The sequence below is a fragment of the Orycteropus afer genome, unplaced genomic scaffold (genome assembly GCF_000298275.1).
Source record: "Orycteropus afer afer isolate SDZICR_OR568_19922 unplaced genomic scaffold, OryAfe1.0 scaffold00272, whole genome shotgun sequence".
NCBI lineage: Eukaryota > Metazoa > Chordata > Mammalia > Tubulidentata > Orycteropodidae > Orycteropus > Orycteropus afer.
The window spans coordinates 3,530,337-3,550,873 of record NW_006921859.1 but is presented as its reverse complement, the minus strand read 5'-3'; the positions used below and the strand labels follow the sequence as shown (position 1 = coordinate 3,550,873).

At 40.5% G+C, this 20,537-nt stretch overlaps 1 protein-coding gene across 1 annotated transcript in view; it reads left to right on the top strand.

The window, feature by feature from the left end:
• Positions 1–16,200, top strand: part of LOC103205193 (S100P binding protein) — a 65,603-nt gene extending 49,403 nt beyond the window's left edge. The window contains exons 5-6 of the mRNA XM_042782255.1: positions 13,837–13,924; positions 16,059–16,200. Of these exons, the coding sequence (XP_042638189.1) occupies positions 13,837–13,924; positions 16,059–16,200 (230 nt within the window). The remainder of the gene's footprint in view (positions 1–13,836; positions 13,925–16,058) is intronic.
• Positions 16,201–20,537: the final 4,337 nt, after the last annotated feature.

The window sequence follows — 20,537 nt, the reverse complement described above, 5'->3', positions numbered from 1 at the left end:
TGGTATTTTCACGCAAATTCTTCTGCTAGTTGGGGTTTAGTCCAAATCTGCATCCTTTCCTTCAAGGCTCAGGAGTCCAAGATTATCTTCTGTGTTCTGTATTAATTGGTTTCCCTTTTCTTTGTTGAAGAGGGTCTGTGCAATCCTTCTGCCTAGTCCGCCATCTTGCCCCGCCTCTCTCACCTCTGATACATACATTTAGAGAAAGAGAAATTTATCTTAGGAAAATGCCTCACACACTTAAAGAAACTGGCAAGTCCTATGTTCTTGGAACAAACGTCAAGCTGGAGGATTTTCCTGATTCACGCTGCTGCAGGGGCTGATGACCTCAAAGTTGGCAGGCAGTATACCAGCTATTGACTCCAACACATGACGAATCCAAGATCTCCAGGCCGAATGGTGGATTGTTCACTCACAGACAGTGATAGGCAGCACAACAGGATTCCAATCCCAGGAGAATGTCTCTTTTTTCAGGATGTCCATAAATATATTGGAAGCAGGCCACACCCCTAAGGAAACTCCCTTTCAACGGATTGACTGCTCAAAACATATACCTCTGATCTCATCATGGGTATAACCCACATCACAACTGCTTAAACCACTCAGAATTGTGTTCCAGCCAAGTTGACACACAACTTCACCTATCACAATGGGGATTGTAGTCAATATCATGAAACAAAATGTGTATGAGCTGTGGTATAGAAAATGGATTTATTCTGTAAGCTTTCACTAAATGACAAAAACAAAGCAAAACATAATGCTCAAAGCAGACAGTTTTTACTCGTTCAGCTAAGCTATTGTTTGGTTTTAAGAAAAGTTCCAGCAATGTATTTGGTTTAAGGTTTGGCAGTTATCTCAGGGCAATAGTTTCAGCGATTTATTTGCCCTCCATGGAACCAGCAAGTTTAGAGTGCATGAGAATTTTAATACCTGTTCTGCATTTTCCCCCTTTTGACCAGGATTCTCTTTGATTAAAATGTTCAGTAATGGTAGCTGGGCACCATCCAGTTCTTTTCGTCTCATGGCAAAGGAGGCAATTAGTTGTTCATGGATGCAGTTAGCCACACATTTCATATCCTCCTACTGTTCCTGACTCTCTCCCTTTTCTTCTTGCTCCAGGTAAATAGAGACCACTTGTGCTTTGGATGACAGCTTGCAAAAGACCCTAGGTACTACGAAGCTAACTAGGAAGTAGAACAGAAGTACTAAACACACTAATAGGCCCATTAGGATGTCCCATGAAACCATTACCCTGAACCTCCAAACCAAGGAACCAAATCCCAGAAATACTTGGTTATACATAAGCAGCTTCAGCAGCTACTCTTTTGTGGTGGTGGTTATTGTAAATATATCTATCACGTAACTTTTCCCAATTCAACTTTTTACAGATGTACAACTTACTGACTGCAATTACAGTAATTGGGTGTGCACCCATAGGGTTTTTAATGGATGACTTTTTGGAATTAGATCACCAAGGGGAACAGCTCAGGGAGACCAAGAAGCAAGCTGGCGGTGGTTTGGAACAGCTAAGGGAGACCAGGAAGTGAGCCGGCAGGGTTTGGAACAGCTAAGGGAGACCAGGATGTGAGCAGAGTCATTTGGAACAACTAAGGGAGACGAACTTGTTTGTCAGTTTGTAGGACTGTGTTGGCTTGTGTGTTGCTGTGAGGCTGGAGGCTATCCCACCAGAGTTTCCAATGCCAGCAGCATTACGGTAGACAGGTTTCAGTGGAGCTTCCAGAATAAGACAGACTCAGAAGAAGGAAGAGGCCATCCACTTCTCAAAGAATTGGCCAGTGAAGACCTCATGAATAGCAGTAAAACACTGATATATCACTAGAAAACTTTATGACTAGCCCTGAAACATTGTCTGATATAGTGCCGGAAGATGAGCCCCTCAGGTTGGAGGGCACTCAAAATATGACTGGGGAAAAACTGCCTCCTCAGAGTAGAGCTGAGCTTAGTGATGTGGATAGAATAAAGCTTTTGGGACCTCCATTTGCTGATGTGATGACTCACAATGAGACAAAACAGCTGCAAACATCCATTAAGAATTGGAGCATGGAATGTACGAAGTATGAATCTGAGAAAACTGGAAATTATCAAAAATGAAATGAAATACATAAAGATTGATACCCTAGACATCAGTGAGCTGAAATGGACTGATTTGGGCCATTTTAAATGAGACAACCACATGATTTACTATGCTGGGAATGACAATTTGAAGAGGAATGGCATTCATCATCACAAAGAATGTTTCAAAATCTATCCTGAAGTACATTTTGCTGTCAGTGATAGGATAATATCCATACACCTGCAAGGAAGACCAGTTAATACTACTACTATTCAGATTTATGCACCAACCACCAAAGCCAAAGATGAGGAAATTGAAGATTTTTACCAATTTCTGCAGTCTGAAATTGACTAAACATGCAATCAAGATGTATTAATTATCACTGGTGATTAGAATGCAAAAGTTGGAAACAAAGAAGAATCACTGGTAGTTGGAAAATATAGCCTTGGTGATAGAAATAATGCTGGAGATCACATGACAGAATTTTGCAAGATCAATGACTTATTCATAGCAAATACCTTTTGTCAACAACACAGATGTCAGCTATACATATGGACTTCGCCAGATGGAGTACACAGGAATCAGATTGATTACATCTGTGGAAAGAGGCAATGGAGAAGCTCAATATCTTCAGCCAAAACAAGGCCAGGAGCTGAATGTGGAACAGACCATCAACTGCTCATATGCAAGTTCAAGTTGAAGTTGAAGACAGTTAATTAAAACAAGTCCACAAGAGCCAAAATATAACCTTGATTATATCCCTTCTGAATTTAGAGACCATCTAAAGAATAGATTTGATGCATTGAACAGCAGTGACCAAAAATCAGAGTAATTGTGGGATGACATCAAGAACATCATCCATGAAGAAAGGAAAAGGTTATTGAAAAGACAGGAAAGGAAGAAAAGATCAAAATGGATGTCAGAAGAGACTCTGAAACTTGCCTTTGAATAGAGAGTAGCTAAAGCAAATGGAAGAAATGCAGGATAAAAGAGCTGAACAGAAGATTTCAAAGAGTAGCTCAAGCAGACAAAGCCAATTACTATAAAGAAATGTGCAAAGACCTGGAGTTAGAAAACCAAAAGGGAAGAACATGCTTGGCATTTTTCAAGCTGAAAGAGCCGAAGAAAAGATTTAAGCCTCAAGTTGCAATATTGAAAAATTCTATGGACAAAATATTGAATGATCCAGGAAAAAAAAAAAAAACTGGAAGGAATACAGAGAGTCACTGTACAAAAAGAATTGGTCGATGTTCATCCATCTCAGGAGGTGGCATATGATCAAGAACCAATGGTATTTAAGGAAGAAGTCAAAGCTGCACTGAAGGAATTGGCACACTGGAGGCACTCACTCTGCTATGCCCAGATATTTGGAAGACAGCTATCTGACCAACTGACTGGAAGAGATCCATATTTGTACCCATTCCAAAGAAAGGTGATCCCACAGAATGTGAAAATTATCGAACAATGTTATAAGCAAGTAAAATCTTACTGAAGATAATTCAAAAAGTTACAGCACTATATTGACAGGGAACTTCCAGAAATGCACGCTGGCTTCAGAAGTGGATGTGAATAAGGGATATCATTGCTGATATCAGATGGATCTTGAATCAAAGCAAAGAATACCAGATGTTTACTTGTGTTTTATTGACTATGCAAAGGCATTTGATTGTGTGGATCATAACAAATGAGGGATGTTCTGGTTACCTAGTGCTGCTGTGACGAGAAATATACCACAAATGGGATAGCTTAAGCAAACAGGAGTTTATTCTTAGAATTTGGAGGCTTTAAGTCCAAGGTTAGAGTGCCAGGCTCTAGGGGCTGGGTGAAAGCCCCTCAACGTTGGGGTCCAGCTCTGCCTCCTGCTCCCAGCCCACTGGAGCTAGAGGCATTTCTTCACTCAGACAGCTGCAGGCTGCTGAGGCTAAGAAGCCCCAAGGTTGACAAGTAAAAAGGCACAGTCCTGATGTTACCAATCCACACGGCAGGCCATTAACTTAATTCCATTGTAAGTCCCAAGGTCAGCAGAGCATAGCAGGCTGCTGAGCAATGACACGGCTACATGCAGGGTCCAAGCACTGCCATAGCCTAGAGACCATTTTCAAAGCTTCTCCTTATATAGAGGAAGCAGACCATGTACCCAAAGGCAGCTGCTCATAGTAGATTCCACCATGGATTTGATTGCCAGTCTCATCATGGGAAATACTACATCCAGCTGCCCAGCCACTCAATGAGGACTAGCCAAGTTGACATACAAACATAACCATCACAAGGGATAACATTTGAGAAGAATGAGAATTCCAGATCACTTAATTGTACTCATGAGGAACCTATACATAGACCAGGAGGTTGTCATTCAGACAGAACAAGGGGATACTGCATGGTTTAAAATCAAGAAGGGAGTGCATCAGGGTTGTATCCTTTCACCATATTTATTCAATCTGTATGCTAAGCAAATAATCTGAGAAGCTAGACTATATGAAGAAGAACATAGTATCAGGATTGGAGGAAGAATCATTAACAACCTGCGATACGCAGATGACACAACTTTGCTTGCTGAAAGTGAGGATGACTTGAAGCACTTACTGATCAAAATTGAAGACTACAGTCTGCAGTATGGATTACACATCAATGTAGAGAAAACAAAAATCCTCACGATTGGACCAATAAGCAGCATCATGATAAATGGAGAAAAGATTGAAGTTGTCAGAGGTTTCATATTACTTGGTTCTATAGTCAACATCATTAGAAATCGCAGCCAAGACATCAGACAATATATTGCATTGGGCAAATGGGCTGCAAAAGACCTTTTTCAGGTGTGGAAGAGCAAAGATATCTCCTTAAAGACAAAGGTGTATTTTCAATCACCTCATATGCACATGAGAGCTGGACAATGAATAAGGAAGACCAAAGAAGAGTTGATGCTTTTGAGTTGTGGTGTTGGCTCAGAATACAGGAAGTACAATGGACTGCTAACAAACCTGTCTTGGAAGAAGTGCAGCTGGAATGCTCCTTGGAAGCGAAAATGGCCAGACTTCGTCTCACCTAATTTGGTCATGCTGTCAAAAGGGGCCATTCCCTGGAGAAAGATAATATGCTTCACAAAGTGCAGGGTCAACAAAGGAGGGGAAAGCCCTCAACAAGATGGATTGACACAGTGTCTGCAATGCTCAGGTATAGCAAGGATCACGAAGCTGGCACAGGACCAGGCACTGTTTTCATTCTGTTGTACTGGGGGTCACTATGCGTCGGAGATTACTTGACTGGCACCTAACAACAACAACAGATCACCAAGCCTTTCTTCCAAGGTGCCTTGGGGTGGACCTGAACTGCTAACCGTTTGGTGTTAACGGTTTGCATTACCCAGGGATTTATGCATGTTTAACTTATCACAATCTACATTCAAGTAATACTAAACCATTTAACATATAATGTAAGATCTTAAGAACAATATACTTCCAGTTCTCCTGGAGCTGTTGTTTGTGTGTGTGTGTGTGTGTGTGTGCTATTATTTTCATACATTCTACATGTATATACAGTACAAACCCTTCAATGCATTATTTTTACTTTAAACAAAGATACTTTTTTAATGTTTATTTTTTATTTACTATTCCCAACCCTAACCTAGTCTCCTCCTCTCCCTGTCCAGTAACCCCCCCAACCCCGCCCAGTGCCCCTCATAGTTATGTACTCCTGTGTATCCTGCATTTCCTCCATAGGAATGTTGCCCCTCTGGCTCCCTGTGGTCGATTGCTCCAAGGGATGCATTTCCATAGAGTATTGGGTGCGCTACCCTGGGTTGAGTGGTCTCCTTGTACATCTTGTTTACTATTGGGCTGAGAGCCAGCCCCTGGAGTGAGTTTTATTCCAGGCCCAGAATATATCCCAGGACCATAGTATTGGGGGTCTTACCAAACTCCATCCGACCAGTAGTAATTCTGGTCATTATTGACCTTTTGATTTTGTTCCAAGTTTTTCCTCTCCCTCTATCCAGGATCCTTTCCTGAGTGGTTGGCATTAGTATCTGGGCACCATCTAGTTCTTTTGATCTCGAGGGCCTGACTACTTCCAAATGCCCTTGTTTTTTGCACTCTTCTTTGCTTCCAACGATAGGAGACCATTAGCTGCATCTTAGATGGCTGCTTGAAAGCTTTTAAGACCCCAGTCACTGCTCACCAATGTAGGATGAGGAACAAGACTTTTATGTATTTTGTTGTGCCAGTTGAGTCTGGTGTCACCCAGTACTATGGTCCTGAGTCGGTAGATCCATTGGATCTCTAACCCACAGTGTCTGGCTGTCTTTGAGGGATTACTCTATGCCAGTCTTCTGTTGTTTCTATAAGGATTGCAGGTATTTTGTATCACTGGTATCTGTGCAAGATTAGCCTCCACTGAATCTATCCTTGGTCTAGAGTATACTCCTGTTCACTGACCACCACCCCCCCATCTGATCTTCTCAGATGTTTATGTGTTTATCTGTAGCCTAGTGTTTGGTGTTAATAGTAATGCAGTGTTGTGGATATCCTGGTTGGTATTAGCGTCTGTCGTCCATATCTTATGTGCACAAAAAAGATATTTTTTAAGTGAGAAAAATAAGTTTTTTATATTTACTCTCAAGTTTACCATTTTCAGTGCTCTCTTTTCCTTTCTATAGATCCAAGTTTCCATCTGGTATTATTTTCCTTTTTCCTGATGAATTCCCTTCTTCTTATAGTGCAGATCTGCTGCTGAAGTCTCTTTTTTGTATTTTATTTAGAAAGTGTTTATTTTGCCTTCATTTGTAAAATTCCATATTTTTCAATAATTATAGACATATAAGAAGTTTCAAGGCTATCCTCAATTATTTCCCTTCTTTCATGGATCATAATTCTGAAGAGTTCGAAAAGCACAGTCTGAAAACAGTTATATTTTGCCCGGTTTCTAGCTGCTTACACTGGATGGTTAAGTCCTGTCCATCATGGCTGGAAGTAGAAGTGTATGCTGTGACTTTCATTAAAAATCATAAGCAGCGATGGCTATGTAGATTCTGATTCTGCATTTGCTATGACTGTTGAGGACATTAGCATATCACTGATTATTCCCTGTATAATCCATTACTTCAGAAATGAGATATATAGTCATTCTTGTTCCTTTCTTTTACATTTTGCATGGTCTGAAAGGAAAATCAGTCAAGATTAGTTGTACAAGTTCATCACAGTTTTGTTGATGTAGAGGTGACACATTTGCATTACTTCTACTAAATCTTTTTTTTTTAATGTTCCTATTTTATTAATCTATTTATAAAAGCACCATGCCCTCTGTAGCACAGTTTTTCTTTCCTTCTGTCTTCATTTCCTCCCCAGTCCTAGGTATTTTAGATGACATGGAATAGAGACATTTCAATTGCCTCTAAGTAACTGAGTTTAAGAGGACTAGACTCTCAGCAACATAGCCAGGCTTCACAATGAAAAGAACCAGCCAGAGCCAGGCCTCATGCCCCCTCAGAAATGGATGCCTTTGTTTCTTATTCAAAGGAGCTCTGGTGGCTGCTAACCAAAAGGTAGGTGGTTCTAACCCATCAGCCACTCCATGGGAGAAAGGTGAGGCAGTCTGCTTCCATAAAGATTTACAGCCTTGGAAACTGTATGGGGCAGTTCTACTCTGTCCTATAGGGTTGCAGTGTTTCAGAATTAACAGTGGTAGTGGATGTGTTCTTTATTCAGGCTTGCCCTGCTGATTAGTGAATAATAACCTCTAATCTTATCTATCTCTGTGACCAGTACTGCTGCTGTTCTCTTTAAGTTACTGCAAGTGTCTGTTCTCTCCTAAGGCCCTGCCTGTGTGCTGTTTCTATTTCTCTCATTACTAAATTTCACATTCACATTCCAAAAGAAAGGATCTGATTAATTCACTTAATGACTTGTTGGTGCCAGGCCACCTTCTAGGTCATTAGCAGCTGAGACAGTCTCTGTCCTCCACTCATGTGCCATGATTGATTGAGTAAGACCATGTGTCTGGTACAAAATATCTCACTGCCATCAAGTCAGATACAACTCATACCGACCCCTCCTTGGGTTTCTGAGGTGGGTAGCATAGTGACTAAGACACTTGACTGCTAACCAGAAGGCTGGCGGTTCAAACCCACCAGCCACTCCTCAGAAGGAAGATGGGGCAATCTACTTCCGTAGTGATACTGCCTGGGAAACCCAAGGAGGGGTTGCTATGAGTCGGGTCCGACTGGACGGCACATAACAACAACAACATCATTACAGAAGTAGATTGCCCAGTCTTCCTTCCGAGGAGTGGCTGGTGGATTTGAACTACCAGCCTTCTGGTTAGCAGTCAGATGCTTTAAGCACTGCACCACCAGAGCTCCTGGCACAAAGTATGGTGACCTATAAAACTTGGTAGAAGGGCCACTGGCATAGCAGGCACTTAGCATCATCCATTCACTGTTATAACAATTGATTTATTCTCAACTTACTATGAACAGGTACTACACTGGATTTTCCTCAAAACCAGTCAGCTATGTACCTATACATTAAGGCTTAGATAATTGAACTCATTCCTGAAATGTTAGAGTTTTTCCTTCCTAATCTCATTCTTAGACATGAAACAAAGGACAGTCTTCACCAACTTTTAGCCACAACTTAAAATAAACTCCTTGGACTGTTGGGCCAAGAATGCCCATCTGTTAAGAAATTATGAAGAGAAGATTCAAATGTTTCCATTCTCGTTAGCATCTCTAAATTGGAGGAAGAAAAAGTTGGAACTATATGCTAAAATAAGGTGTTTTTTGTTTGTTTTTTTAATATATTTAGACCTACCTGGGTTTGAATCCTGGCTTTTCCATTTACTAAATGACAGATGAGTAACTTTTCTAAGCTTTAGTTTTCTCATGCATAACATAAAGACATGGTATTTTCTTCATATGATTGTTAGGATTAAATGATAGGATACTGATAGGATACAAGCAAAGCAGTTAGCAGATTGCCTGGCATGTAATCATGCTTCATAAATGTTAGCTCCCATTATTATCTCTAGATGAAAGTCTTAATATTAATAAGGGTTACCTTAGGCTAACTGTAAATTCTTAGTGTTGTTAAAAACTAACATTTCATGATGCATTAGCTGAAACCAATCATCCGAGTAATTATTAAGCCCTTGTTTGCTTACTCAAAAGGACGCCTGGTTGTGCAAACAGTTAAGCATTTCTCTACTAAGTGAAAGGTTAGCAGTTTGAGCTTACCCAGCAGCTAGCTCTACAGGAGAAAGATCTGGCAAATCTGTTCCTGAAAAGATTACCAAAAATCCCAAAGCCCTTGTCACTGAGTTGAGTCCAATTCTTAGTGACCATATAGGACAGGGAATAACTGCCCCATAGGCTTTCCAACACTGTAATCTTTACAGAAACCAACTGCCACATCTTTCTCCCATGAAGTGGCTGATGGGCTGACCTTTCTTTTAGCTGCCCAGTGTTTAACCATTGGGCTGCCAGGGCTCCTTCCCATAAAGATTACAACCTAGAAAACCCTGAGAGGCAGTTCTACTCTGTCATATGAAGTTGCTTTGAGTCAAAATAGACTCAGCAGCACCTAACAACAAGAAGCTTACTAACAGTACGGTGCTAGGTACCACTGGGTATACAAAACGTGTGCAGTGTGATTCCTGCTTTAGAATCCCGTCTATGAAATGTTCTCAGAAAAGTTTTTAGGGAAATTTAGCCCTATAATGGTATTATATTGGTAGACTTTTGACTGTCACTAGCAATGACATAATTATTGCCCCAAATAATTGTGGGCAAATTATTTAATCAATTTCTAATATTACCTACCTCACAGGGTTGTCGTAAGGAATAATTAAGTTAATATATATAAAGCACATAAATGCTTGCTATTGCTGCTGGATTATTTCCCATAGTAGCTGAGCATTTGAAGCCTCTTTGGGTGTAATTTGCTAGTCTTTTTCTTCTTTTGGTTTAAAGCAAGTAGATTTTTTTTTATAGGAAGTTTATAATGTCTTTAGTCTCCATTGCTAGGGCAGTTTTGTAGAATGCAGGTGGTAAAAGATAAGTGAGCTGAAGGACATGATCTATGGATAATCTCAATCTCATAGCAGTTCCATTTTGAGATTGGGCACTGGTATTGCTTTAAGAAGAAAATGTATCTTGAAATATTTAAAAAGCTGATTCTCCCATCCACCGCCCCCCCCCAACATCCTTTTTGGGGGTGGAAACCCAAGGAAGGGTTGCTGTGAGTCGAATCGACTTGACAGTAGTGATTTTTTTTTTTTGGTAGTGGGAGCAGGGTGCTAGTGGTGTGAAAGTACAATATAGGAAAAGACAATTTGATTGAGACTTTTGATCTTACCTTAACAGATCGAGCAAGCAAGGAATTTTCTAATCAAGAGCTACTTCCCTTCTTAAAGGAGAGTCTCTTTCTGATCATATTCTTTCAACAAGAAGTGAATGTAGCATGTTTTCTTCCCATTAGTGCTATTGAACCTTTTTTCATTGCTTACTGATGATTTGTATTACTTTTGTGAATTATTTATTCATGTCCTTGACTTCTTGTTTTATTCTATCTTTGTAGAATAAAAACATTAAACCTTTGCCAGATATGTTTCAAATATATTTTTCATATTGTTTTTTACCATTGGCTTTGCTTTTTTTAAAAAAATCACAGACACTTTTCATTTTTATGTAATGAATCTATGAATTTTTCATGAAAAGTATCAAATCATGGTTAGAAAGAAAATTTCTGCTGAGTACTGTAAGATATGTCATAATTGATGTGTGGACTGATCCATGTAATAAACATTCTTGACAAATAGGAGGTGATTTTCCTACTTTCTGGAGCCATTGAGACCAGACCCCTGAAACTGTGACCCTGAGGAAATTTTTTAACCTTGAGCTGAAGCTGTCCCCCACAGTCATCTTTGAACCAGTTTATAGTTTAGCCTAATTATAAAGAAAAACGTCTGCATTTAAAGAATTATCTATATAATCAAAATACAACAGCAACTCAAAAGGATAGATGAGAATCTTAGAGCAGCAGTGAGTTTATGTTAATGATGATGAAATAGTTTGGGAAGGGCTTTAGAGAAAGGTGGCATAACCAGTAAGTATCACTGAGTGTGATCACTGATTCTGAGTGATTCACTGTGGTCACTGAACATAACCAGTACCACTGAATGGTGCATATAGAAATTGTTGAAAGTGGTATATGTTTGTTGTATATATTTTCACCAAAAAATAAGTAATTTTTTAAAAAGGGAAAAAAGGTAATTGTAATGGGATTTGGAAAGACTTTGCAAATTAACTTAAGCTTGAGGTTATAATACCATGATAACAATTTAAAAAAAAAAACAAAAACATTGCTGTTGAGTGGATTCCAACTCATAGTGACCCATAGGGAGAGAGTAGAACTACCCCCATATTGTTTCCAAGGCTGTAAATCTTTACTAAAGGAAACTGCCACATCTTTCTGCGACAGACGGGCTGGTGAGTTTGAACTGTTGTTGACCTTTGGGTTAGCAGCATCACTGCACCACCAGGCTCCTTATAGTAAAAACAAGACCTACCACTTGTTGCATATTTGTTGTGTGCCAGGCAATGTGCTGGGTGTTTTATGTACTCATACTATGTACCAATACTCAATTTCTTCTTCACATTTCATAAATTAATAAACTGAGGTAATTGAAATGATATGTTCAGGGTCACAGCTAGGTAGTGGCTAGTTTGGATTTTAACTAATGTCTGCCTAGCTCCAAAGTAATATACTTTTTCTACAGACTTCTGCTGTTTAAAGCTTCAGATAAATTAGTCCTAAAAGTTAAGGTAAAGATCTTTTACCAGAACTTGTAAAGATGGTCTGTAGCTTAGTTAGGCTGCTCTTGGCTAGTAGATAGGGTAATGGGAAGCATGTAAACTAGCTGAAAGAAGGGTCCCACTGTCTAGGGCTATGGTTCTTAGAGTGTGCTTCCCAGACCAGCATCATTTGGGAATTTGTTGGAAATGTAAATTATCAGGCCCTACCCCAGACACACAGAATCAGAAACTCTGAGGTCAGGGCCCAGCAATCTGTTTTATAATACCTCCAGCTATTACATGAGGAGCTCTGGTGACATAGTGCCTAAGGTATTTGACTGCGAACCAGAAGGTTGGTGGTTCAAACCCACCAGCCACTTGAGGAAGGAAGACTGGGCAGTCTGCTTTTGTAAAAATTTACCACCGCAGAAACCCAAAGGGAGTCGCTATGAGTCAGAATCGACTTGATGGCAGTGAGTTTGGTTATGGTTTGCACTAGTGCCTAAGGCATTTGACTGCTAACCAGAAGGCTGGCAGTACAACCCCACCAGTCACTTCTCGGAAAGAAGGTTGGGCAATCCACTTCCGTGGTGATACCGCCTTGGAAACCCAAGGTGGGGTTTCTATGAGTCGGATCTGACTCCGCGGCAGTGGGGTATTATAATGCATATTAAAATTTAAAATAGGGAAATTATTTCCTAACAAGTGTTTATTTTATTTCTACTTCCATCGGGTTTCAACTTAAGCCTTTGCCTCTGAGTACAAAATTAGCATTATCACATAGTGGCAAGAGCATATAGTCAAACAGGTGCTAAATGAATCTCGGTTTAATAAGCATTTACTAAGGTCACCTCCCTGAGCCATCATTCTTACTTCTAAAATGATGTTAATAGTATCTTTCTCCTTATAAGATTTTTTTTAGAACTTAAGAGCATGTAAAATGTGTAGTGCTTTGCCACGCCCCCAGGTGTTTGAGTAATTGTCTTAAGCAATTTTTCTTGCTAACGAAGAGCCCCCAGGAACTTTAGTGATATAGTGGATAAAGCATTTGGCTGTTAACCAAAAGGTTAGTGGTTCAAATCCAGCAGCCACTCTGGGAGAAGGATGAGGCAGTCTGCTTCTGTAAAGATTTACAGCCTTGCAGGTCCCATGGGGCAGTTCTACTCTGTCCAAAAAAGAGTCGCTGTGGGTAAGAATCAACTTGATGACAGTGAGTTAAGATATCCCCCAGCCTCCATCCATTCTAAACATCTCATGTCTTGAATTTTTTTTTTGCTATCTTGTGTCTCTGGCCTTTGTAGTAGGCATTTCTGTTCTTGGACACCCTCTCCTCCCAGCCCTCTTTATTTCACTGACTTTAAATCCTTGCTTTTATAGTTTTCTTACCCTAGTGGGGACTTCCTCTAGCCCCACTCCTTCAGTCTTTGTGCTTGCATGGAAGCCTCTGTTTCTACTGTCACCATACTTCTCATACAGTTTAGGAATTGCCCATCTTCAGTGTAAATTTGTTGAGGGCAGGTACAGTATCTGGCCCTCTGCCAATAACCAGAGAACAGTAAAGTCCCTCAGACATTGTAGGAACTTAATACATGTTGAAATGAGTGAGTGGTGACTTCCTTTATTACTTCATCATCATCATCATCATCATCATCCTTGAGCAAGCTCCCCTCTCTGGCTTGTAGTTTACACTGACTGCTAGTGATAATCCTAAACCAAAAAACAAACTCACTGCCATGGAGTCAGATTCAATTCATAGCGACCCCTCTTGGGTTTCCGAGGCGGTGTCACTATGGAAGTAGATTGCTCAACCTTCCTTCCAAGGAGTGGCTGGTGGGTTTGAACTGCCAGCTTTCTGATTAGCAGTCAAATGACTTAGGCACTACGCCACCAGATAGTATTGTGATCAGTACCTGTTTTCTCTTTCCCTGTAAGGACATGGTCATTGACTGAGCTACTCTCTAATCCTTCTGTCTCACAGGTGCCTTGGGGGAGCTGTATGTCTTGATGAATCAAGTGCATCACATGCAGAACCGAAAATGGCAGCATCCTTCAGACCTCACCATGCGGTGAGTAGATGATTAGGAGGAGGAGGAAGAGGGAAGGATTTGCTGTAGGAGGAATGTGGTAGGGAGTTGGGGTTGAAACTGTTGCTTAATTTCAGAGGTGGAAGGAGAAGCAATACAGTATAATGGAATAAGAACTGGATTAAATCAATTACAGGAAACCTAGTTCTAATAGTAGTTTTGCAATTTTAAACTAGCAATACAATTTTGATTGGTCCTTACAACTGTAAAATGAAGATCGTGGACTAATTAATGTTGAAGAACCTTTCTAGTTCTGAAATCTTCTGCATTCTTGGTGCAGTGATGTTTGTAGATTTATTAGTTACTTTGATCTGGTTACTCAAAAACTTTGGAGTCACCCTTGGCTCCTTTTTCTCTCATGCCATACATAACTAGACCATCAGAAAATCCTATCACAGAAAAATATCCAAAACCTGACCATTTGTCATTTTTACTTGGATTATTGTAATAGTCTCTTAAATGGTCTTCATCTTTCTATTCGCCACTCAGCAGCCAAAGAGATTCTTTTAAAGCATAAGTCCTATCCTTTGCTCAGACTTTTCCAGTGGCTTCCCATCTCACATCTGTCCATCTTAATGATCATCCCCTACAAGGGCCTACACTTTGGCCTAGGCTGACATTTTAGCTCACCTACCTCATCTCAGTAGCCTTACCCTTGCTCATTCTGCTCTAGTCACACTGGCTTCCTTGCTGTTTTTTGAAACATGTCAGACATGCTGCCACCTCATGGTCTTTATTGACTTGGTATTTCCCCTAGAGTTGTCAAAATGAAAGCAGTTTTCAGGAAGGCAATGTAGTGCAAGGGTTATTGGCTAAATTCTGGAATCAAGTGTGAATTCAAGTCCAAGCCCCTCTACTTATCTAATACATGACCTTGGGCAAGTTATTTAACCTGAGTCTCAGTTTCTTAACCTGTACAAGGAGTTAACGGAGTACTTTCCCATAGGATTGTCAGTAGCATTAGATGAGATGTGTAAAGAATTCAGCAATACTTGTACATACCAAACCAAATAAAATCCACTGCCATCGAGTTGATTCCAACTCATAGCAACTTTATAGGACAGAGTAGAACTGCCCATAGCATTTCCAAGGCTGTAATCTTTACTGAATCAGACTGCCTCATCCTTCCCTGTGGAGTGGCTGGTGGGTTCAAACTGCTGACCTTTTGGTTTACAGCTCAGTGCTTTAACCACTGTGCCACCTGTCAGGTAGTGTTATAATTATTTTCAACCCTGGCTGCTCCTTATAATTACCTATGCAGATTTTTAAAAATACAGATGTCAATGACATGAGACAAAGTATATGTGAACTGCTGTATGAAAAGTGAATTTACTCTGTAAATCTTCACCCAAATCCTAAAAAAAAAAGAATGAAAAAAAAAACAGATGTCTAGGCCCCGAGTCCAGGATTCTAAATCATTAAGTTTGGAGGGAAGAAGGGGCCAAGAATACATATCTTTAAAATCTTCCCAGGAACAGTAAGAATTGAGAATGGGATCAAATTATCTCAGAGGATACTGCTCAGAACGCCAGCCCAGCACATAACTAAAGGATACTCTCAAGAAACTTTTCTTTGAGGCTGTGGTATTAAATTGTTCAGTCTTTAAACTTGCAGTGTGATGCTCACATGACAGCTTACCTTCTCTGGGAATTTTATTCTAATTTTAACTGCTGCGTCCTAAGCAACCTTGAGTGTGTCCAACAATGTGGTCCTGTTGAAGGTGCAGGTCTACTGCAAGAAGTGAAATATAGATCCTGCTCTAAATGTTTTGGGGAGGGAGATATTTTTTTTTCCTACCTTAACATTATTACACATTTGAATGACACACTAGGCTTACTTAGAGCACTTGTGTGCATGGCACATATTACCGTGATACCTACATAGGAATTTCTTGGCTTTAGAAGTTGGAAAGAAATAGCACTTACAATGTGGCATTCACATAAATAAAATGGTATAAGATTTCTAAGCTGGTGAGACTTGAAATATAAAATTATTACCAGATTTCCAAAAATAAAGATATTCTTAAAATAGTTGTGCTGGCCTTTTCTGTGTGCAGGCAACAGTTCCATCTGAAACCCTCAACTTTCCTGTTTTTATTCTCCCTCTCTCCTGATAGAAACTACGCCCGGTTCCGACAGAAATCTCTGCAAAGATACAGTCTGACTCAGTGGGTTGACAGGAACATGGGAAGCCACCATCGGTTCCAGCATCATCCAGATTTCCCATACAGTCCATTTGTCTCATCCCATCAGCAGTGAAGGTTTTTTTTTTTGTATGAAGGCCCTCATGTTTTTATGTTTTTTAAGCACTATTAAGTTGATATAGTTGTATTTTTTATTTAAATTGAAGGTGGCTGCCTCCTGAAAGCCAACATTAAGCCAAAACACTGGGGCTTAAGTAAAACACCCACCTTTGGGCAGAGGTGACGTTTGTTTCTCGTGCCCAAAAGAGATATCACTCGTGCAAGAAAGAGATTCTTTATTAGGCCAAAAGCCAGTGTTAATTATTGCTAATGATTTGTGAACTGACAGGTCACTTTTTTTTTTTTGACAAGTCACTTTTAACAACCCCTTACTTTTTCATTTGAATCTCTGAATGTCTGTCAGTGTTTTAGAGTTGGCAATCCACGGCATTTGAAGGAGGCTGGAATAGCACAAAAGGCTTGTTGGTTGAAAGAACACATTAAAAGTGTAAATCCTTTCCTCTCCTTTCTGTGCCTACTAGCTGCCTTCATTTTGTGACTTTTTTCATTCTTCATTAAACTTATTTTGCACAATAGTGTTTATAAATCTTAGATATCTTACCTGTAACAGAAAACAGCTGACTAACCCTTGTTGAATGCTTCATGGTCGTGTGATTTGGCTTGTCTCTTTTGCCCTTCTTAAAGGATCCGTGCCCCCCACCTTGCACCTAGTGACCACCCTGCTCCTGTATCCTTTTAAGACATGGAATGCCTCTGCAGAACAGCCAGGCTCCCTGCTCTATCTAAGAGTTGTGCTCCCTCCCCCCCAGTCTTGACTCTAGAACAGGCCAGAAACCCAGTGCCAGTGGGCTGTCAATTGATCTTCAGTTTGCTCTGCTGAACCCAGCTTTAAGTATGGCTTAATGTGTTAATCATGAGAGAAGCTGGAGAGGTATGCTTTTGTCTCCATCATTAGTTAACAGAGCTTTGGACCTTGGATATTAGCATCTTGGTCAAGTCCTTGATGCAGTTTCACATAACTGCTAAAATGGGTCTAATAGAGTTGTGATTAAGCCTGTGCATAAAAGCATGACCTGACCTTAAGGTATGGTATTCTACCAGAAGTTGAGTCTTTGTGAAGCCATTATAATGGATGTCTCATGAGCTTGCTATTCTCTCATTATAGATAGCTCTAGACTTCTTTTTTCAGAGTTTTGTATACTGTCCTTTGCGCAGATGTTAATCACTCTGTGAAGGCTGGACATAGTTGCTGGAGCGTACCTTCTGGTATTGGGCTAGCTGCCTCTGTCTGGTTTGGTTGTCTTATCAATTCTATCTTTGTGTGTGAGTAATCCATTTAAAAATCATACCCCACTTGGGAAAAGCTTGGTCATTCAGGCCACTATTATTAGATGAATGTCCTTTAAGAATTGTTTACTTTTGTATCCAATTGAGAAGTCTCTTTTCCTTGGACAGTTGGTTTGGATTCTGGGACCAAAATGCAAAGGAAAAGTTCCATTTAGAGGCAAGAGTCAAAATCTCCTATTTCAATTGGCACTTACTACGTCAGTCAGCCCTAAATTAGCATGATGGAGTGAGACATTCCAAACCTCCACCTTTGGAACCACAACATAGTTAAAATTAAATGTAGCTGGAATAGCTAACATTGCAGCTGTCTAGTTGTCTATTTCTTAGTCGAAGGAGATGCCCTCATAACTTGAGGAGTGAAGGGACAGCAGTTTACTTAGGTAAACACGTAAGGTTCACATTCTTACCCTTTTGGTACAGAATAGTGTAAGACTAAATGTGTAATGGGAGCATCGCCTTTACCAAATCAAATGAGTGACGGGTTAACTAGAAAATGTGACAATCACATTTCCTCTCTACTCAAATAATTCTGTTTTTCCAAAGTGTTAGCAGCTTAATTAAATCTGTTGGACTGGAGGAGGAGAGAACTGTTCTCTAGCAGTTAACATGGTATTCTTTAAGAAGAAAAAACAAAGCCAAAGAAAACTCATTATCTGGCATGTTCACATTAAAGATGGAAGTGGGTAGAATCTGGAGTTTTAATCTTTTTTCAAAGCTGCATATCTCTTGTTTGGTGTGTGCCTCTAAGGCTAGTATTCAGGTGGAATTCCTGCTATATAATATATATTCCCTGCCCCCCAAGGATTTTATATGCATTGAACTGCCTAGTTTTCTTTATCCCTGATGACACTCTCACCACAGGGGTCTTGACAAAACAGAGTAAAAATGTGTTTACTTAGCTTACTTTTAAGTAAGAAGCCTGAAATAACCTCTAGTTTTGCATCTAATGCAGGCCCTGATTTACTTGTTAGGATCAATTATGAAACTGAAGTCTGGTGCCTCCTCTTTATCATGTTTTTTTTTCCTTGTAGCAGTTGTGTTTAATGTCATTAAAATGAAATAAAAGTTCTTGTCAGTGACATGTACTGTGGCCGTCTGTTGTGGGCTTTGAAAGAGGGATCTGCCTTCCTCCTTTGTGTAGGCAGTTTAGTCGAGTATGAGAGGGGGGCGGCAGTTAGTAGAATGTGGTACTGGGGAGGCGAGGGTGCTTGCTCCCTATTCTTTGAGGGTAAATTACAGCGTTGAGAAGGGCGTTCCAGCAGTTAAGAAATGTTGAAATTGATTGGGATTTGCAGCTACATATGGTGCATGTCAGAAGCCTGACACAGGGAGAGCCTGAAATATCGCTGTGCTGCTGTTTTTGCAGTGGGGGCAGGTGGCTTGGCCCAGATTGGGCCGGCACTGCCTTGCATTCCTTCCAGTGGCTGCATGGTGGGCAGCTGACCTGTCTCTGCATTTCCAGAGCTAGCACTGAGGAAGCTGAGTCATCCTGGGGCATTCTCCCTTTGAAGGGCATGTGAGAAACCAGAATTGATAGTACACAATTGGTTGTTCTTACCTAGTTTCTCCAGAAACTGACTGCTCCGAGAACCAGGGGTAAAGGAGTGGCCTGGGGTAATGGCCAGATAAGTGTGGGTAGATGTGGGAGACACCACATTCAGATCCCTTAAGTGAATCTAGGAGCAAGGATGAAAGGGAAGGCAGTAAGAGCTTGTCAGCCATGTTGTTAGCCAGTGTTTTTAAAATCTCAACTTGTGCTGAGAAAATAAGTAACAGAATGTTTGGATAGCCTCTTTTCAATTGTACTGTAAGTTTTGTTTAGAATATATGTTCCACAGTCTGAGCAAAAGGTTCAGTATAAACTTGCTAAGTACTCAGCTATTTGAGATTGTCTGTGTCTGATGTTCCTGTCAGGTGTAGATGATCCTTTATCCAGCAATTGCTTATTTTCTTTTTAGCCATGTGTTACTACTGGAGACATCAACAGTTTTCAGAGACCAAGCTGAATTCTCTAACATGCTGGTCTCCCTTACCCTCAGTTTATTTTATGTTATGGAAAAGTAAGGAGGAAAGGAGAAAAGGACTTCCCTAAGAGGAATGGGCTCATTTGCTATTAACTGGTTTTGAGCTTTTAGGAGGAGAAAACCCCAGTCACCTAGAAACTAGAAAGCAAAGCCCCCTCCTTTTCTTAGTGTTGTTCTGGTTTTCTGAGAGAAAAGAGAATGACTCCTAAGCTGATTCTAGGGTGTGCTTGCTTTGTATGCCAGAGCACCTGTCAGGAAAAAAATTTCCACTTGTCACAGGAAGTATCAGCTGGTCCGTGGTGGGATTCTTTAATGAACAAGCCACTGGCTGGTCAATCCTCCCCACCTGTTCTCCCTATGACAACTGGAATATGCCACAGACAGAATATCTAACCCTCCCGGCACCATGGAGAAGGGGGTGTAATGTCAGCTTCCAGACAATGTTTAAAATCCAAGGGATGATCCTAAATATCACTAAAGAACTACTGTACTTGTACACAAAGACCTTCTTCAGCTTAGCTTTGAACAGCATTGGAAGGTTTCCATTTATAGAAGTAATTTGTTCTTGATGGCTTTTTTTTAATGGGGGGAAAAGAGAGGAATACAACATTTATCTACTTGTGCCCCCATTTTGTGCCAAAAAGAGGTTAAATCTCTAGGCAGGAGCCTGCACCCTCAAAAGCCCTGACCAGGTGTATTGCTGCATTCTTCTCTAACAGGTGTTTAAGGATGAGCTACAAATTAATTGCTCCTGGGGGAAAAATTTGCTTTAGTCAGAGCAGTAAGGGTTTAGCTGCCAGCCACTCTGTGGAGCCCCTGGCCCTGGTGACCTGGGCAGACTGGGTGGAACCAAGAGGATAAACGAGCCTGGCACAAGAGATGTGCATCCTCCCTGATTTTTTTCACTTAGTTTGTCTAGAAATTATTACTCTGCCACAGTACTTCTCAACCTGCATACTCTTGACATTTGGAGCCAGGTTGTCATGGGGTGGGGTACTGTCTGTGCACTGTCAGTATCCCT